General features: G+C 47.1%; 1 protein-coding gene across 1 annotated transcript in view; it reads right to left on the bottom strand.

Annotated features, from left to right (window-relative positions):
• LRP1 (LDL receptor related protein 1) overlaps positions 1–20693 on the bottom strand; it is a 466085-nt gene that overhangs the window by 11313 nt on the left and 434079 nt on the right. The window contains 15 exon segments of the mRNA XM_048487597.1: positions 102–263; positions 886–1059; positions 2575–2715; positions 5023–5199; positions 7013–7129; positions 7771–7877; positions 8607–8785; positions 8922–9190; positions 9606–9725; positions 11510–11644; positions 11889–12032; positions 13117–13239; positions 14994–15113; positions 15430–15562; positions 16090–16196. Of these exon segments, the coding sequence (XP_048343554.1) occupies positions 102–263; positions 886–1059; positions 2575–2715; positions 5023–5199; positions 7013–7129; positions 7771–7877; positions 8607–8785; positions 8922–9190; positions 9606–9725; positions 11510–11644; positions 11889–12032; positions 13117–13239; positions 14994–15113; positions 15430–15562; positions 16090–16196 (2208 nt within the window).

Raw genomic sequence — 20693 nt, 5'->3', positions numbered from 1 at the left:
TTCTCCCTCCTGCAGCTGAAACTAGATCATGGCACGAAGGCTAAAACCCCACCGGACAACCCTCCGGTCCCCTGCAGGCTCAAGAATGGACAGGCACTTACGGTATTGGCATTTGTCACCGATGAACTCAACGGGGCAGCGGCAATTGGGCTGGTTGCCCTGGTTGACCGAGCAGCTGCCGTTGTTGAGGCAGTAGTCTGTGCACAACTGCTTGTTGCACTGGGAGCCGGTGTAGCCGTTGGGGCAGCGGCAAGTTGGCACCCCTGGGGTAGGCAGGGAGAGAACAGAGGTGTTAGCAGGCTAGAGCCAACAGGGCTGGCTTCATTTTGTACAGAGGTCTACGGCTTGTCGAGCCCCCCAATCACTAAGGTGCCGCATTACAGAAAAAAGAGATCTTCAAGGAAAACTGATATTCAGTAAGTGTATTTCCTCCTAGGAATCTGCCACTTGTTTTCTGGTCACAAGTTCCAGGTAAAAGTGGCAAATAGGAATCTGCCAGTTGTTTTCTTCCAGGTAAAAGTGGCAAATAGGTGAAAATTTGGCTTTGTGTGGTGGGAATCTGTAAGGAAATTTGGGTGGAAAGGAATTTGATTTTGGTTCCCAGCTGGTGCTTTGGGGGTCCTACTCCTAATATCACCCTTTTGCTATTCCTAAAATGTGTTCTCAGCTGACAACTGTTGAATCCTGAGACCAGTTCTGGGGACACAACCGTTATGGTCTTTGTCTCAAAGGGCTCGGAAACAAAAATGGACGTCCACCTTAGAGGGACTCAGCCCAAATGTTAACTTCTCTTTCTAAGGTGATGGATCTTTAAAAGCCACATGCATATCCTGCTTCTCCACTCCCTACCCACGTTCACCCCTCTTTCCGCATCGCTCCACTCACCAGACAGGGAAGCAGCACAGGTGCCCCCGTTCATGCAGTAGTTAGAGCACTGGTCGAACTGGCATTTGTCCCCACTGTAGCGTGGCTGGCATCGACACTTGGCCTGCTTGCGGGCATTCAGGAAGCAGCTGCCACCATTGAGACAAACCAGGTCACAAGTGTCGGTGGCTGGAACTAAAAAGAACATGAAAGGAAGTGAGACACTTGTTCTACAGGTTTGCACGTTATGACACAATGCCAAGGCACTGATCCAGATCTAGAAGAGTCTCGGGGTGTGTGTGTGTGTGCCTTAAATTCCTTGTACATATTTCACAGTGAAAAGAATCATATGAACCTTGAAAATCCTGAAATGACAAGCTTTGTAGTCTCAAATATCCTACAGTCTTTAGAACTATTAGTGGTAAAGAGGTTGCTAGGGATGCTTTTTAACAGCTTACGCTGGTTTTCCAGCTGTGGCTGTTCTTGGAGGAAGCAGGTTGTAGTCATAGTAATGTGCCTCATTTAACATCTCTGCTGGACTACTACAGCATGTTCTAAGTGGGGTGGCCCTTGAAGATAATTTGAAAACTTAATCTGGAAAAAAAACACACAACTGCAGAAGTGAAATGAATGCATTAAGTCAATGCTTTATAATATTCTCTAGCTCCCAATTTATTTCCACAACCATCTCAAGAACTGGGTTTGACTTTTAAAATCCTAAAAGGGCTTGGCTACCATGTATGCAAAGGACTATTTCTACATATATCAGCATGCAGATGAGGCTTTCTTGCAGGAAACTTGTGTTACCTGAAGTTAGGATAATGAGGACATGGGGAACTTTCTTGGCTGCTGCCCCCAGATGATGGAATTCCCTTTCCCAAGAGGCAAGACAGGTGATGTCCTTTCAGGTATTCCAGAACTGATTGAAAACTTAACTAGTCTGGACTACAGAAGGTCTCTGATAAATATTTTAAATAGATTAAATATTTTAAGTAGATTAAATATTTTAAATACATTAAATATTTTAAATAGAAAAGATAAATATTTTAATTGCTGCTTTCTGCTGGCTTGATTTTTAAAATGACTTTAAATATTTTTATGATTCAACTTCATAGCTTGTTAACCACCTTGGGTGCCTCAGTCTGGGGCAAAATGGCAGTGCGTAAGGATGCCTTAAATAAACAAAAATGTAAGATCTTACGTTCTCCCTGCTATAAGAACATATGAAGAGCCCTGCTGAATCAGACCTGTAGTCCATCCAGCGCAGCACCCTTACACAGTGGCCAACCGGTTCCTCTGGAGGTCCAACAACAGGGCATGGAGGCCAAGAATAGATCCAAAACACTGGATGTAAGCAAGAGTCTGTAACAGGGTTCACAGCAACTTCCAACAATGCTAATTAAGATTTATGTTTTTGTCGTCTTGTGATCAACTGCAGCGAATGCTATCATGCTGTAATCCAACTGGGTTAGGGTAAATTCTGGTTAGGGTAAATTCTGCAAACAAGAGCCTTTGTGGCCTATCAGATCTGCAGGAAAAGTCCAGCTCAAAATTATATGTGAGTGTATTTATAAGCAGTGCAGGGATTTTTCGGCAGGCGATCCCTTTTGTGGGTTGTGTTGCCCAAGAATATGTTTCCATCTGAGCTCCCTTGCTTATGTTGAAAAGTGTAACGATTTCCTACAGCGGTGGGAAGGAGGATATACATACCAACAGGTGAAAGAGTCGGAGAGGGGATGAGCACACATGTGCCATTGTCCAGCCGCCTGCCGTTGGGACATGTACACACAGGGCCACTGGGACTCAGGAGGCAGAGCCATTCACATTTCTTTCTGTCGCATGGGTTGGTCACTGGAAAGGAAAGACACCAAGGAATGAGGCCTGGAGCACAGTTCCTAATATACCATAGTTGACCCCCACAGGCTAACCGGTTCGTTGCCTGGCATAGCTTTTAGTCCAAATAAAACACGCTTCAGTGGGAAACCCAGTTTTCTGTAGTAAGAGAAAAGAAAACTGGCATCGAGGGGTTCATTTCCATGCTCCGTACAAAGATTCAAACAGTTACATCAGTTTAAATAACTTTGCTTTAAAGGGGCACCTGCCATCACCTGTCCATTCACATTGATCTATTCTTTCATGTGACCCTCCTGGTCTCTCCCCAAATTTCCAGGACCCGCCCACCAAAATTCCAGGCCTCCCCTGGAGATACATATCCCCCCCCCCCCCCTTCATTTCATATGCGTCGAAATTAGAGATGTGATTCTTACCGTGCTCATAGGACCGTTTACCTGGTTCTCTGGCTTCTGGCAACTGCTCTTCGAGCTTATAAAGACGAGTACACTGTCTTATCTTATCTTAAGAATTCGCAGCCCAAAAGGCAGCTTGTTTTATCACTTATAGCCTAACTGCTCAGGCTAATCTTAAGAAGAAGAAGAAGAGTTTGGATTAATACCCTGCTTTTCTCTCCTGTAAGGAGTCTCGAAGCAGCTCATAAGCTCCTTCTGAACCTCTCCCCACAACAAACACCTTGTGAAGTCGTTGGGGAGGAGAGAATTTGGAGAACGGTGACTAGCCCAAGGTCACCCAGAAGGCTTCATGTGGAGGAGCGGGGAAACAAATCCGGTTCACCAGATTAGAGTCTAACGCTCTTAACCACTATACCATGCTGGCTCTCTTTACCATTCCAGCGTCTTCTACTGTGAAAGTTCATGGATATTTTAGACATGTACATGAAAATCAGTAGGGAAGAAATATTTTAATACCTGTTCCTCTTTTGAATACCTCTGAACTGTTGTGATATTACTGTCTTTATTTTAAGTATCTTACAATTTTAAAAATTTTGTTTGGGGTTTGGGGAAGAAACCGGAGGAGGGAAGCAAAATATCCTCTTTAACAGCAGAGAAAGTTTCACAGCCCACAATTCCTTGAAAGGATTTCACGCCTGCCCACTTGGATGATGAACACTCAGCTCAGGTATAAATTGTGTCACTGTGAACAAAATCATAACTAGGAATGCTGATGAAGTGGATTAAGCAGCCTGTATCGTTTAGGTACTGTCTTATTTTGTGGCAAACAAGCATCACAGGAACTCCTGCTCCATAGCTTCTATATTTACAGGCATTTTTATTCTGTTCTCCCCTCTACCATCTGTCTGTCTAAGAGGGAGAAGTCTGCTTTTTTTTGAGCTGCTGGTTCATGGTGATGCACAGTGGCAAAGACAGCAGGTCTCTCTCTGAGATGGTCTTGAATGACTCAAGAAGAAGAAGAAGAAGAGTTTGGATTTATATCCCCCCTTTCTCTCCTGCAGGAGACTCAAAGGGGCTTACAATCTCCTTGCCCTTCCCCCCCTCACAACAAACACCCTGTGAGGTAGGTGGGGCTGAGAGAGCTCCAAGAAGCTGTGACTAGCCCAAGGTCACCCAGCTGGCGTGTGTGGGAATGTACAGGCTAATCTGAATTCCCCAGATAAGCCTCCACAGCTCAGGCAGCAGAGCTGGGAATCAAACCCGGTTCCTCCAGATTAGATACACGAGCTCTTAACCTCCTACGCCACTGATGACACAAATAAGAAGCAGAGGGGAGTTTGTACCCCTCCCAGCAGGGCCTACGAAGTGGCATGGAGCTCCCCCACTGCAATTAAGGAGGAGTCCTCCACAGACCGCTTATTCTATAGTACAAGAATGGATCTTGCTCAAGATGCTGCTTAACCAGTGCTTCTCCTGAATCTAACTTCAAAGCGGCTTCTTTTCATGTCTCCTGTCAGTCGACACAATCAACATGTTCTAAACAAAACTGCCTTAATGTTCCTTTTGGAAGTTTTTCTTTTCATGAAAATTGGTCGGGATCAGGGGTGTTGAACTCATTTGTTAGGCGACCAGGATATAACATAAATGTGACTGGGTCAGGCTGGGTCTGGGAGGGGGGTGTATGTGCGTATGGCTGCTTGGCTGGCCTTAGAACGACACTATGGGGGGAGGGGAGGTGCCTTGACTGGGGCCGGGGAAGGGGGTGTTAGCTGGCTCTCAGGCCCAATAAAATCCCTCAAGCGGCTGGATCTGCACCCCCGGGCTGCATGTTTGGCACCCCTGGTCTAGATCCTTTTGCCACCCCTAAATCCTTCGGTTATCAAGGCTTGGTAACTCAAGACACGTTACTAACCGTCTGGCTGTTTGTACTGGTGGTAGAGTACCACATCCGTAGCATGGTTCAGCCCAGCTGTCAAATTGGTGACGGTCCCATGGCCAAACTTGTGGATCTTAAAGATGCGGTTATTGATGTAGGTGACACCATAGATGTAGTCCTCAAAAATGTCAATGCTGAAAGGGTGGCTGAGCCCTGGGATAAAAGAAGATGGTACTGAAGTTAGCAACGGTGCTAATGGTCACACTGCTTGGGATAATGGAAACAGCTTGAATTCAGCCAGATCTATTTCACCCCTGAAGAAATAATGAGAAAAAGTGACGCTCCCATTGCCTGTAATTATAGAAAGATCCAGGTATTCTAGAAGAATGGGACATTTGACTGATTGCATCGAGATCAGATATGCTGCGTCACCCACTAGTTCAGCTCATTTGTGTGATCAGGAAGCTGACAGCTAGTTGCACTGTTCAGTTGCGTCTAAACAAATTCAGTTGTGTCCGTGTACACAATTAGGTTCCTTTCTCAAAACTGCTGTCCGAGCCCCTCACCAGCCACTGCTGCTACCTCCAACTGTTAAACAGCACATAATTATGTGGAGGGGGGAATTTCAGTTGAGACTTGCTATTTAGAAGTCATCGTGGGGCTTTGGTGTCTGCCCATGAACCTAGCTAATTTTGCAAGCAATTCCTGTGATCTGGGTGTTGTGGGGTTTTCCAGGCTGTGTGGCTGTGGTCTGACAGCTTTTCCTCTTAATGTTTCACCTACATCTATGGCTGGCATCTTCAGAGGCATGTCATGGCAATGGCCTCTGAAGATGCCAGCAAAACATTAGGAGCAAAAACTACCAGACCACAGCCACACAGCCTGGAAAACCCACAACACCAAGTTGATTCTGGCCGTGAAAGCCTTTGACAATACAATTCTTGTGATCACTTCATGAACAGCGATGCATGGGTGCAAAAAGCAGGCAATGCAGTGACTGTACTGTTGGTCATTTAACGAGTGCTTCCAACAAAGAGGAGACAAACTGTAAGCAATTCTGTGGTTGACAAGTCGGTCAGTTTCATGTACTGATTAATCAATACGTGTTATCAAGGACACTGTGCAGGCACAAATCGGCTTGCCACAGTGCTTGAGGTGAATTTGATAACAACCGTCAAGGCAATCCAATCAGGGGCTTGCCTTGTGTAGAATCAAAGACATTTAACCAAGGCAAGTTTTTTCCACGGTGATCACAGGTGTGATGAAGTGCTTAGCCTTCCCAATCCAAATGGCATCTTTCCACCATGGACAACTGATACAACAAAGAAAGTAAAGCAGAGGCGAAGCTGGGCCAAACTACATCCAGTGTGCATTCTATATTTTCCGCTCCCCCCCATGCCCCCCCCGCGGAGCCCCCCCCCCTTCCCACACTTACCTTAGTTACTTTCCTTTTTCTAGAACTTTTTCAGGCTGCAAAAAGGCCTGTTCACAGTAAAAACGGCCTGATGGGAACTATACTTCCCTGGAGACCTTGTGAGCCCCAAGGTCTCCTGGGAACTGTAGTTCCTTAGGCTGTTTTTACTGCGAACAGGCCTTTTGCAGCCTGGAAAAGTTCTAGAAAAAGGAAAGGAACTAAGGTAAGTGTGGGAAGGGGGGCGCCAGGGGAAGGGGGAGGGGTCTGGGGCGATTTTCTGCACTCCCAGGCGTGCACCCGGTGCACTGCCTTTCCCCTTGTAGCTCCGCCACTGAAGTAAAGAAAATGGTACTGCTCTAGCAAGAAGTGGTAACATATGGGAGGATTATTTATTTTTTATACCCCAATTTTTGAGAATACCAAAATGTTTGGTAATAGTTCATGATTTGTTCTAAACCAACCTGCTGATCCAGCTTGTCTGTTTGGACTAACTGTAATTACCACACTGTAGCTTTTTTTTATCAACAACAAAAATGGAACTTAAGGAGAAAGAACTCTGTAAGAGCTGAGCACATACAGAACACCCACTATCTATCGCTTCCCCCTTATTACCTTTCTTGCTGTCAATAGCTACGACAGGGTCAGTGCCATTGAGCCGGATGCTGCCGATCACAGAGAGCTTGGCGTCAGCCCAGTACAGACGTTCATTGTAGTAGTCAACAGCCAGACCTGCAAGGAAATCACAGTCCCCAGCGCATGGGTTTCAACACCTCTAAAAATATCACACACATTGCCACTCCCGCACACTGGCTCTGAATGCATCTACTGCACCAATGGCCTGGCCTGGATGGCCCAGGCTAGCCGATCTTGTCAGATCTTGGAAGCTAAGCAGGGTTGGTCCTGCTTAGTCCTTGGATGGGAGGCCACAAAGGAAGTCCAGAGTTGCTGCACAGAGGCAAGCAGTGGCAAACCACCTTGTGAGGTAGGTGGGGCTAAGAAAGTCTGGAGAGAACTATGAGTGGGGAAACAAATCCAGTTCACCAGATTAAAGTATACTGCCCATGTGGAGGAGTGAGGAATCAAACCTGGTTCTCCAGATTATAGCGCACCTGCTCTTAACCACTATATCAGCTGGATAAGAATGACCCTGTCTGTGTCAAATATTGCAAAGATTTGCTGCCAAATGTTGTGCAGCTAGACAGATATAGTGAAAGGAAACTTCATATATTCAATATGCAGCAACTTTATAAAAGTCTCTTGTTGCCTTGGTACAGCACAGAGGTAGTGCTGGACATGGCTTACAGTAACCTGTTTGCATGTTCAGTATGGGGAGGCTAAAACCACACCCATGCACCCTGATCCTGACTCACCTGTTGGCCACTGGATGTTATCCTGGACAAGCGTTTCTCTCAGGGTCCCATCCATTGCCGCTGTCTCAATTTTGGGATGGTTCCCCCAGTCTGACCAATACATGGTGCTGTGAAAAAAAAAAGGGTTCAGTGAGGCCACTGTGGTCGATTCCGCACTTGCGTTATCGACCTAAGTTTGAGCTGTGTTCGACCTAAGTGCTCCGCACAACCACTGGGATCGATGTGGTTTTGTACCAGCTTCGCCCCGTGTAACGGTCCAATTTCCTACTCCAGTTGGGAACTACTACTTTTTCAGGGAACCACGCTCGAACTCAGCTCGATTCCAGTAAAGTGCGGAATCTCTGGTGCCAGGAGTCCCCCATTCAGCCAATCACAGCTGAGTGTTTCGGGCATGCGTACAGCTAGAGAACCACCGCGACGAAAATCGCGCCTAATTTTTTTCCCTCCTTTCTTGCGTTCGAAGCGATGGCTGGTTGCACAAACGGCGCACAATTTCCGCATACCAATGTAAGCGGCCAATCAAAAAACGCCACCTTCGTCCCTCCATTCCTGTGGCAGTTTTTTTTATAACGTGTGTGGGGATAGACGGAACATGGCCGTAGAACAGTAGCCAATTGGAACGGAGCGGTGAAGAGGCACAGAATGATTCCACCCTCCGAGCTGAGATCAAGCTGGTTGCAGTGGGGAACAACAATGGCTTCGACCTAGGTTAGCACCCTTCTCAGGGAATTGGGTCGAACCTATTTTACTCATGTGCGGAATCGCCCTGTGGAAGTTTGAGGGACAGCGCTGTTTGGAGAGCTGTTGTGTAAATGGTACACGAGGACCAGGCTTACCCTCGAAGTGGGTCCACTACAATGGCATGGGGCTCATCGATCATGCCCGAGATCAGCGTCCTCCGGTTCTCGCCCTTCATCTGTGCCACTTCAATGACATCACGCCCTGAATCTGTCCAGTAAATGTTCCCAGCCACCCAATCGATGGCAATGCCACGTGGCATCTTCAGCCCAGATATCTGTGAGGGGGTGATAGGAAGCATAGTGAGCACCAAGAGCTCTTTGCAGATATATTTCAGGGTCCAGCCTTTATTCCTCACCCCACAACCCTATGCTTACTCAAACACAGTTGTAGTTGTACTCCAGGTCACTTACATTCAAGTGGGTAACACCACCATCAATCTGCCGTCGGTTGCGATTGGAGGCGCTCGAACCAGCAGAGGATGGGAGTTCACGGCAGGAAATGCGCCCCGTGTGCCAGTTGGTCCAATAGATCTTATTACCCTTGACGTATACATCCATGGCAGCGATGCGGACGTTCTCATCCCCTTGGAAGGCAGGTTCGTAGGCAGAGTTGGGGTTGAAGGGGTACATACTGCGGATCTTGTTGTCATCAGCAATGTAAAGTATCTGGTGCTCAGACCCTGGAAAGCAGGAAGAAGAACCCTCGAATGGACCCACATCAAACAAAAAGCGGTCTTTGCAACAATGGAGTGAACAGGGTGGTTGTGGGAATAAACTTGATTCGGCCTGCTACGGATGGGAAGCCACACAATTACACCGGCAGGAATGATCAGACTGTTGGGCCACGCCTCACACCTGACTCTGCTCCACTGACCAATGCCTGGAGTGAGGCCCGTGACAGAATCAGCTGCAATTCCTTTTTCTGTAAGGCCTCCTGATGCGAAGTGATTGGCTGGATTTAACCACATGATCATGCGGACAGCTGTGTATCACCTGTGACTCTTGAACACCACAAGCATATAAACACACAGACACACGGACACAGCCAAGGCACTGACTCTGAAATAATACTCCTCCTAGACACACTGATGGTACCTTCTGCCTTGCACATATGATGGGTCCTCATGAAGTTCTTGGCACAGGTGCACATATATGACCCTTTGGTGTTGTTGCAGAGTTGAGAGCAAACCCCAAAATTCAGGCATTCATTGATATCTGTACAGAAAAGGACAGAAACAGTATTTGAATGCAAATCCCAAAACTGTAAGTTGTTAAGAAATGTGGAAGCGGTTTGTGATGAAACCTGAGGCTTATTGAGACGTAAGGACAGATCTCTGAAAAGAACTGAGTTTCTACACATGACAGCAGCAACAAGAATATTATATACACAGAAATGGAAAACTCTAGCTATATCTATGATTAAAGAATGGTGCGGTTGAAGGTATTTGAGTTGGCACACAGGGCCAAGTGAATTACGCTACTGGAAGAAAGCAACTCAATTAATTTTATGGACAATTGGAAACCCTTGACAAAACAGAAAAAAAAATAAACTGACTAGTAGTTCTAAAAGGTTAAGGATTATTAAAATAAGAACCAGCAGAGAAAAGTAATGACCAATAATGATGCGAAAGATTTAATTTGATTTAGGTGCTTAATGACCAAGTGCTAATAAAAATTGTTCTTAGGGTTAATATTCAGAGCAGAAGAAACTGGGAGTCCTAATAGAATAAGCACTTTGTATTTTGGTGAATTTTTATCTTTGTTTTTTATGTTGGAAAGATTTTGAAGTACAAATTAAAACAATCCTTTTAAAAAGGGGGATTCTGAAACTATCCTGGCCTGCAGTGACAAGTAATTTTTCTTTTGTCTTGCTAGAGCAGAGGTGGCCAACCTATGGTGCTCCAGCTGCTTCACAACAGCCCCTGCCAGCATGACCAATTGGCCATGCTGGCAGGGGCTGATGGGAATTGCAGTCCATTAACAGCTGGAGCACCATAGGTTGGCCACCCCTATGCTAGAGTCTCGAGCGAAAACTGCTGCAGCACTACAAGCAAAAAACTTTAAGCGAGAACTAACTCTCAGTATTAGACTACTAAAATTTCTCAGCAGACATTCCGCACATCTCTAAACGTGCCTGGTGGCCTCTGAGAAATATTTTTTTTGCCTCATTCCACCACATAACTTTTGCTGTACACATTCTGCAGCGAGTTTTTCAAGTTGGTTCCGCTGTATGGTCACAATGATTGGCTAAAACCTGCCTGTGGCGTTTCCCCTCGTTGCCCCGGCCCCGCAAGTGGCTGTACCGACCCACCTTCCCTGACCTGGGGGTTGGACTCCCCAGACGATGTTATCTTAGCCTGGCCCTGAGGGCCAAGGAACAGTCTTGCCCACAGGGCACCTTGCGTTAGGCCACGCCTTGTACCCTCCTCCCGTACCCTGGCCTGGGGTCCCAGCGCTGTTTGCCAGAGCCACCGGCTTGCCTGACCCCTCTCCCTCTCGCTCTCTCTGTTGCCTCACAGAAGGGAGCCCTCTGAGTGCTTCTCCCCTTCCCCGGCTTCCTTGCCCCACCCTGTTATGCTTCACAGGGGTGGGGTGGGTGAGCAGCCGGTGTGAAGCCCGGGGCTCACCAGCCTGTTTCCCCACAGCGCTGGGCAGCCACCCCTTCTCAGCTCCTTGTCTCTCTACCACTCCCTTCCCCTGCCAATGGCCTCCCCAGTCCCTGCTGCAGCGGCAGCTCCAGAGGCCCATTTCCCTTCTCCTTTTATCTACTCCTCCTCTTGGCCCAGCTGCAGCTCATCACTCTCTCTCACAGCCAGTTCAGCTGTGAGAGGCCCCTCCCTGCCAACACTCACTCTGCTGGCTTTTACTCTGTCTGCTGTTATCCTGCTGTCTCTCCCTTTGCCAGCCCTTGCCCTGCCTGCTGTGCTGAGTCCGGGCGCTGGGGACAGGGCCGCGCCCGGACACTGCCCTTGATGGTGCCCTTGTCTTGGACCCGGTACCTTGGCAAGAATTCTTGTCTGCCACTTTCTGGAAGCCATGGCGGCAGGCGCAGTACACAGCCGAGGGGGTCTGCATGCATTTGGCTTCGTCGCCGCACATGGTCACATTGGTGTGGCAGCCATAAGTCTTCAGATCTGCAAGCAGAAAATGGTAATGGACAATCCTGTGTTGTGCAGGCTCCAATTGGAGAGGCAGGAGAACAGCTGGGGGTAGGGGTGAAGAAGGCATCTGACTTGCCAAACCACACCTATTGCTCCATGATATTCAAGCCCAGCTTGCCATATCCCCCCTCCCACTCCCAGTGCCCTCTCCCTTCAGCCAACCAGCAGCTTTTCCACTTCCCAAAGCTATTGGTACTTCAGCAATTCGTTCCTTCACCTGGCAAGCAACTGTCTTCATCGGATCCATCTCCGCAGTCATCAAAGAAGTTGCAGCTCAGTTCAGCTCTGATGCATTTCCCATTGTCGCAAAGGAATTCGTTCTTCTCGTGGTTGCAGCTCCTGGGCCGGGCAGTGGGTGACTCTGTGTGGTTGCAGAGATGACAGTGAGAAACAAAAGGAATGGCTGTGAAGTCAAAGTACAGGGTATTCAGACCATCTCTATAGTACCCCTCACCCCCCAAAAAGAGCAGGATACAGCAAATCTGGAAAACAGCATATCTCAGCAATAACTAAGAAAGCATCTGCTCAGTCATTCCTGATGCAAAGGGCAGATGAGTTAGCCATATATCGAGGTGATTTCCTGCTGTTTCTCTCCATGATTCACTGATCTAGGCTTGATTCTTTCCAATGAGGAGAAAAAACCAGGCAGAGTGGAAACTGTGAGTTCTCTCTCTGAGGCACGCACAGCTGATACTGTGCCTTTGAGGAGAAAGGATTTCCATGCTTAAACATGCTAAAATTGTAGAAACTCTAGAAGTTTCTAGAAGTTTCCAAATCAATTGTGCAGTTGCAAAGTCCATGCCACACACAGACCCAAAGAACAGTTGAAATGCTCAGAAAAATAGTGTTTTGGCTCCTCTTACACACGCTAAAAACCAACCATGAAGTTTTCTACCTTAGCTACCAGAAGTTCTGCTTTTTGGCTGCTCTGCAGCATTGGTTTTCCTCTCCTGCACACTAGAGCAAATACTCATGACTTAGAATTGGTGAGATGATGATTGGACGCGCTGTAAGGTCTGGGACACTTTTTAAAAACATTGTATTTACACCCTGCTTCTCTTCAAAACGGGCAGTATCCAACACATTAAAACAACAACCAGTTCAATCGTCAAAATACAAATGTATAAAATCAAGATTACTTCAGCCGTAAAATACAACAGACTCTATCAAACTAGGAAAAAAGAAGTATCTTAAAAGAAGGCCAAACAAACAAACAAACAAACAAACAAACAAACAAACAAACAAACAAACCAAAACAGCAAGCCAGCCAAACATAATAAACTAGACTAGAAGAGTGAGAAAAGTAGTAATTAAGAATATAGCATGTGTAATGCAGTTTTAAAACATTGTTGAGGGTGGGAACACCTAGGAGAATAGAAGTGTCTTGATCTGGTAGCTAAAGGTTCTGGCTACCTCAAGGGATCAAGAAGTGTGAAGGCACTCACCGCAATACAGCTCATCAGTGCCGTCACCACAATTATCGATACCGTCACACTGGCGACCAATCCAGAGACACACACGGTCGTTCTTGCAGCGGAACGGTCTATTGGGAGGACATTGGAATTTCACTGCACCGGCAAACAGAAACAAATGGTCAGAGTGGCAGGGGGAGCCAGAGACACACGCAAATACAAATGGCTAACCGTTACCTCCCGCTTCTATCTTTAGCTCCCCATTTTAGTGCTGGATCTCTGCTCTGGTGCCAATGAATAGGGGGAGTCTGCATGAAGAGGATATTGTGAGAGAACCAGTCTGTCTCAGAATGCCAGCTGTTTTCCTTTGGGTGCTCAAGGTCTCATCTGTTCCCCCCTGCACGTTCTGTGCTTCATCAACCAATGTGGATCTAGTGGGTGTCACGTGGAGCTGTTGTCAAGTTGCCATGTTTGGGAGGGGGGGATTCTCTGGGAGGGCTTCTGCTTTTGCAGGTGCCTGATTATCTTCTAGTCCTGTCCTTGAGGTTTGCAGCTGGGAAGAGCCTCCAGGCTGGACACTACTAACTCTGTTGTTCCCATGTGGGGGTGGGGATTGTGCTATCCATATTATCAACTGTTCTGGCACGCTTTCGCCAGAACTGTCTTTCTACTGTTCCTGACCTGCCTTCAATAAAATCCTTTGAACCTCACAAGCGTTTTATTGCCTGAGTGGGGGATTGACAGCTGTCCACTTTCTTAATTCTGGAGAGCTACATGTGAGGAAATGCACCCCACAACATGCCTCTCAATGGAGCAGAATGTGTTCTTGCCTATATAAACATGGAAATAGGTAAGAATAAAAACATACTAATATTAAGAACAATATTTTTCTGGCCACCAGAAAAATAAGTGGAATCTAAGGACAGTTGGGTGCTTTATTCAGATATGTAAATTTGCATATTATGCTTGGTTGACTAAAGATTATCTTCCAAAATGTGTAAGTATATTAATTACTTTTTTGACTTCACAGGCGTAAATTAATTCAAATTAGGAAAAAGGTGAATGTGAATTTATTGACCTGTATTCTACTTACAGTTGCCAGACTGGGGGTGGGGGTGGGGGTGGGGGTGGGGGCAGAGACATGGGGTGGCAACCATTAGTTACAGCATGATGTTACTTGGGGGGGGGGGGACAAAGTGATGTCATGCCTCTTGAGGAATTGCTGGAAGTTCAAAGGTAAAACCACAGAGTTTCTGCTAGTTCCTAGACAGGAAGTAATGTGGCCTGACAGCTCTGTTTAAAATTTGTCTGCTGCTGCCATTCTAAGCAGTGGTGGGAAACAAGAGACACAGGTGGATATTCCTAACAGGCAGACTGGCAGCCCTAATCCTATCCCTCAACTCAGCCAAGCTGAAAGGCTGTCCCAAGCAGAAATAACCGTCTTCCAACTTAAGTGTCCTATGAAAGATGGAGTTATTGAGTGTCAGTTTGCAAAATCTGTAATTTTCATATCATTTGCAACACTTTTGCCTTCTTTCCTTCCCCAAAGCTGGTCTCTGTTTGATGTTCCCTATCCCAAACCTTCCATGTTCCCTATTTTTCAATTCCCACCAAAGTTAATGGCACCCCACTCTTCCCGCAAAGACTTCCATGCCCCTTGAATTCCAGCTCTAAAAACCTTGGGAGCCACCCCCCCCCCTTATTTCTCCCAATCCCACTGAAGCCAGACTGGGAGGGAAAAGGGCCCTAAACCCTGCCTGAATGACTCAGCAGGGACGCCTACCTAGATACCAAGCCATGGTACTACAGAACACATTATTTTTTTAGCAGTGTGAGCTGATAGAGTGATAGGGAAGGAAAGAGGGAGGCCAGAAATGGCGGGATGGTCCCAAGAAGGTGGGAATACTCACAGCATTCTTCGGGGTTCTCGTCGGAGTTATCACCGCAGTCGTCCTCTCCATCGCATTTCCAGGCCAGCGGCTTGCACAAGGTGTTGTTGCACTGGAACTCATCCAAGGGGCAGGTCCTCACTGGACAAAGAGAAACATGCCACAGAGAGTCAGTCGCACAGTTACTCCTAACTGAACTATGAAACTGAAGGACTTCAATTGTCATCTACAATGGGTCCTACCAATAGCCCCCTACCCATTAAGCCGTACCACCTGTCCCTGATTGCCCAGGGAGGGAATTCAGAGTACTTGTGCACCATTACTGATGGCAGCATGTACAGACAGTCCTGCCTCTGTGACTGCTGCCTCAGCACTGACACTTCATGCCGAAGCTGGAATGTAACGAGGCTAGTATGGGCATCTCTCGGGAACAGGGAGTTGCAAAGCCATTTTTTACCCCTGGTGCTGCAATTCTCCTCATCGCTGCCATCCATGCAGTCTGCGTCAGCATCGCAGCGCCACCGTAGAGGAATGCAGTGACCGTTTCTGCAATGGAACTGGTCATGGTCACAGCGCGGCTTGCATTCTTTCTGCAGGGAGTGAGGGAAGGAAGCATGGTTGTCAAGCCCTCCTCTGGTAGGTCAGAAAGGCTAACTAAAATGTACTATTTCTACTCATATGCAAATTTAATTAAAGATGTCACAGCTGATCAATTGTGTGAGACTGGATTGGGAGTGCGTCAGAAATGACACGCGCTGAGAGTAGCGCGCAGCAACCTTGGGTCGAGGTAAGTGGGGAAACGACCTAAGTCAGATCCCAGTTCTGCTTTTGATTAAGTATTAACAGTGCAATCCTTTGCAGAGCTGAGTCACTCCAAGTGCTCCAATGCTGAGAGTTCTCATAAATTCTTCAGCTTCTGGGTTTTTCCTTAAATTATGTCGTTTAATTATAGTAAAACTTCAAATGAACAGGAGTCCAATCCAACCAACAAAGCAAATTATTTAGGGTTCTCCACCCCTTCCCCAGGTCACTGGTGAAATTCACTTCCATAAGTCATCATGGCAGGCCAGAATTTGGTTCAGTCCCACCTTTTCCTCTCTGCCAGCTTTTTTCTTACCTCATCAGACCCATCAGCACAATCATGGTCTCCATCACACTTCCAGCGGCCAGCGATGCAACGCCCATTGGCACAGGAGAACTCACTTTCAGAGCAAGGCCTGGGTTCTGTTGGGAGAAGGCAGGAGGTGAGGCAACTGGAAGATCATAGGCAGCAGAGGAGCAAGGGCTCAGGTACTATTTGATTCAAGGATGGTACGCTGTTGCTCCCCCCAGTGGTACCAGTGGGTAAGCACACGTGGTTCCTAGCAGAATGATTTCTTGTTATTACATCAAGCACAGAGACTTCTATGAAAGATGGCTTGATTTCAACATGGCAAGGAGGGAGGACAGGTAACACCACAGACGTCTGGGGAAGAGATAAGCCTCTGGGGGGTATAAACTAATTCTGCTAAATGTGTAGCTCCTGGTAGATTTTGACACTATCTGCAGCCCTCCTGTTGCATTTTTTTCAAGTTCAAGTTCAAAGACCTTTATTAGGCATTAAAACATAGCAGAGCTAAGTAATCCAAATACAGTTTTACAAGATAAAACAGGTACTCCTGTTTCAAAAATGCATACATCAGAGTGAAAGAGGAGACCAGGAAATTATTTCGTAATAGTGAGCAAGAATTTGGCCACTATGTCCAGTTGCTTGGGATTCTCTGTATTCAGAAGATAGTTCAATTTAAGATTAAAAAGGCTTGGATGGACCAGTAAGGGATCCCCTAAAAACAGGTTTGGTCTAAAATCGTTAAATTTTGGACAAACTAATAAAATGTGCTCCAATGACTTCTCAGAGGTTTGACAGTATTCACAGGTACGCTTTTGCTGTGAAGGTACCGTGAATCTCTCTGGGGAAAAGGTTAGTGGAAATGTGTTGGTTCTTGCTCTGGTCAATAGCCACCTCAGCTTAGGGTCAGACAAGATGTTTAAATATGCAGCTGTCTTGCATTTCCCGGGCATGATGTTAAAATGGAGGGGAGAGAACAAGCTCCTTGCTTTACTAACTAGATGTTGCATTTATGAATCTGTGGAACTGAGGTGGTTGTCTGAGGTGGTTGTACCTAAAGAACAGTCTCCCCATTTCCTAGTGACAGTTTTGCAGTGATGGGCCAGCAGGGAGAACGAGGGCTCATTTACACCGTCTCCGGGACAGGGGCTATCATCTCAGAACAGAAGATAGTCGTTCTGCCCAATATGAGGCTGCCACAGAAAACAGCAACCATCTGTCTCCCTCCCCTGGTTTGCTCCATAATGCTTAGATATTCAAGACTTCATCATGTAGTCTCCGTTCCACTTAATTGGCTGACATTGTGAAGGTGGAGAGACTCACAGTGTACTTCTGTCACCTGCAGAATAAACCAAGTCAGAGCTGGGGAGAGAGGAGGAGGAGGCACGTGGTTGCTGCTTTCTGTGGCAGCCATGCCATTGCTATCATTTCTAGTGCCAGCCTGAGGTAAAAACTCCAATCTGTAGAAACTAGGCATGGCAGGTGATGGTGGTTTCCAGTCACAATCCCTTGCAAAGTATTTTATCTTTGTATTGTCGAAGGCTTTTACGGCCAGATTCAACTGGTTCTGGTGGGTTTTCCGGGCTGTACCAGACCACGGCCACACAGCCTGGAAAACCCACCAGAACCAGTATTTTGTCTTTCATAATTCATAGGTTACATCAATAGGGCTGCCAACTCCAATTTGGGAAATACCTGGAGATTTGGGGATGGGGGTGGAGCCTGGGGAGAGCAGGGTTTGGGGGAAGGGAGAGATTTCAATAGGGTACAATGTCACAGAGTCCACCTTCCATTTTCTCCAGGTAAACTGATCTCTGCCACCTGGAGATTAGTTTGCAATAGTGGGAGATCTCCAGCCATTCCTGGAGGTTGGAAATCATATACACAATGTTTCATATGGAACTGGAAACCCAGAGAACAATGTTGCTCGTGAGTGACTTGAATTGTGGAAACAAGTAGACAATGCCTTCCTCTTGTCATGGTTTGTTATGTCTCTTTCAATTCGTTCCAACCAGCAAAGCATCTCCTGAGTCCACAGTCCTACCAAGAGCACTGCAAGTAATCAAAATGCTCAGCACTGGTACAGCTCAGGCTGTTTACATTGTCTCAGTAACATTAGGACAATGTCAAGCAAGACTGCAGTACTATTCACACATTGTGGGAGCGGGGCTGAGACACAGTTAACTTGCCTAAGGCCACCTAGTACAATCACAGCTGGGACAAACTGTGAAATGGGAACTTTGAAGCTGAAATACTACAGAACTCAAAATCTGTTTTCTCATGTCAACGTGCCTTGTTTGCACCTATTCATGCCCCTAAAAATCCCCAGGGTTGAGGGAAGGTGGCTGATTGATTGCCAAGAAGACATGGTCAAGAAGACATGGGGGATACTTCTGGAACGGTTGGTCTGAATCCAGAAACTCCAGACGCTACGTGCTAAGAAGAGACTCAATATATGACTGAAACTTCCCCATCATCTCATCCTACTGGAGAAGACTCACGTACCATTTCCCAAACTCTTTCAATCCCCCAAGGTAGGGACAGCAGAAGCATTAGAAGGAAACAGGGGAGACACTGAGCAGCCTGGTTTGTTGGGAAGAGGGATGGGTATCAGGGAGCCAAGCAACTGCCACGCCAAGAAGCCCCTCCCATTCAGTTCAGGGTGGGGTAGAGGAGAGGGATACATGGGAATGCAGATGGTATCTCACACCATTCTCATTTTTTTTCTTTCCTTTCAACACAATTAAGACTTTAAAGGGGAAGGGGAAAATAGCGTCGACAGAAACCTACCTCTGCAGGCCCCGATACGACAGTGTGAAAATGGAGAAAAACATAAGATGAAGTGAAATGGTACAAACTCAAATAACGCAACGTGGAAAAGAAACCCACTAAGAGAAAGCTACTGTTTAGACTCTGCAGGAGAGGGGGGGAAGTGGAAAGGACCGGCAGTGGCAGAGGCCCATTTTAATACCTTTGCCAGAGGCCTGCCCAGGTATGACATTTCTCCCGGGAGATTTGTCACATGACACACCAAGCCATCATGTGGGATTTACTTCTTATCAGCCATTGGCTCTCATCGGGACAGCCTTTTTTGTCGTGTACCAAAGGGACCAAACGATGGGGGCTGAGATCATCTGCAAGGAGTGATGCCAGAGACTGGACATCTTTCTATATGGATGGTGGCAGCTTTTAAAGCAGCACTGTTGGGCAGCGGGAGAAGAGTCAACCATCAAATTCCAACTGCCTGACTGAATTTTAGAAAGTTCGCAAACTGACGACTTAGCGTGGGGTGCTAAAATTGAACCTCACATCGGCATGTCTGTGGAGCAAAACCAGATGAGACACAGGAATTTCTGCGTCTGGAGTTCCTCGTGTTTTTTAAAATCAGCTTACAAAGTACAGTTGAGGTCAGGGCTGTGGGGTGAAGTGGACTTAAGGTACTTCTCCCCATTTTCTCACCCTGAAATGGCCCCATGGAGCCATTATTTGTCTCATTGGGCTAAACCAGGGGTCTGCAACCTGCGGCTCTCCAGATGTTCATGGACTACAATTCCCATCAGTCCCTGCCAGCATGGAGAGCCGCGGGTTGCAGAACCCTGGGCTAAACACACAAGTATTCCAATACATTCCCCCAAAACAGCAGTTCCATGAGGCCATTTCAGGTAGGCAAAACAGTGCATGGTGGGTGTTAGCTGAGCCCCTCTCCCTGGTCCCAAGCATAATAAAACCTGTGGGTCTGATACAGGGGCGTAACGAGGCAGCCCTGGGCAAACTGTAGCCCTGGGCAAACCTGAGTTGGATGCCCCCCCCCATGGGCGGCCACTCCACCACGACCAAATTTTTTTTTGCACCAGGACATTGGTGCCTGCAGGGGGTGCATTTTTAGACATATCAGCACCAACATTTCAGCATATCATCAGGTGACTGTCCTTATGCTACTCCCCCCCAAGTGCTTGGTGAGGTTTGGCCCAAGCTGAGTCCAAAGTTATGGGACTCCCAGCTGGGGTGCCCCCATCCCCATTGTTTCCAGTGGTAGCTTGGATAGGGAGATGGGGGCTACAGTTTTGAGGGACCATAACTTTGGCCCCCCCTGAACCAAACTGCACCAAACTTGGGGGGTGCCATCATCTCCAGATGATACCTGTACCCTTGGTGCCGATACATATCCAAAAAAATGCACCCCCCCTGCAGGAACATCCTCTAGAAATTTGCCCAAGAATCTCTGTTCCTTTGCATTGAGTTCTCTTCTGCATTGGCTTGTCAATGGGGGGTTGAGTAGGCTGTGGGGGGCACATTTCTGAAGGCACAGTCTCAAAAACTTTCAGGGTCTCATCAGGAGACTTCCCTAATGATACCCCCCAAGTTTGGTGCAGTTTGGTTCAGGGGGGCCAAAGTTATGGACCCTCAAAACTGTAGCCCCCATCTCCTATTAGCTTCCATTGGAAACAATGGGGGATAGGGGCACCCCCTTTGGGAGTCCATAACTTTGGACTCCCTGAACCAAACCTCACCAAACTTGGGGGCTAGCATAAGGACAGCGTCTCCTGATGATTACGCTGAAATTTTGGTGCCGCTAGCCTAAAAACTGCGCCCCCTACAGGCCAAAAATGGAA

This window comes from Sphaerodactylus townsendi, linkage group LG03 (assembly GCF_021028975.2).
Source record: "Sphaerodactylus townsendi isolate TG3544 linkage group LG03, MPM_Stown_v2.3, whole genome shotgun sequence".
NCBI classification, from domain to species: Eukaryota; Metazoa; Chordata; class Lepidosauria; order Squamata; family Sphaerodactylidae; genus Sphaerodactylus; species Sphaerodactylus townsendi.
Note: the sequence above shows the minus strand (reverse complement) of the source record. Positions and strands in the feature narration are given on the sequence as shown.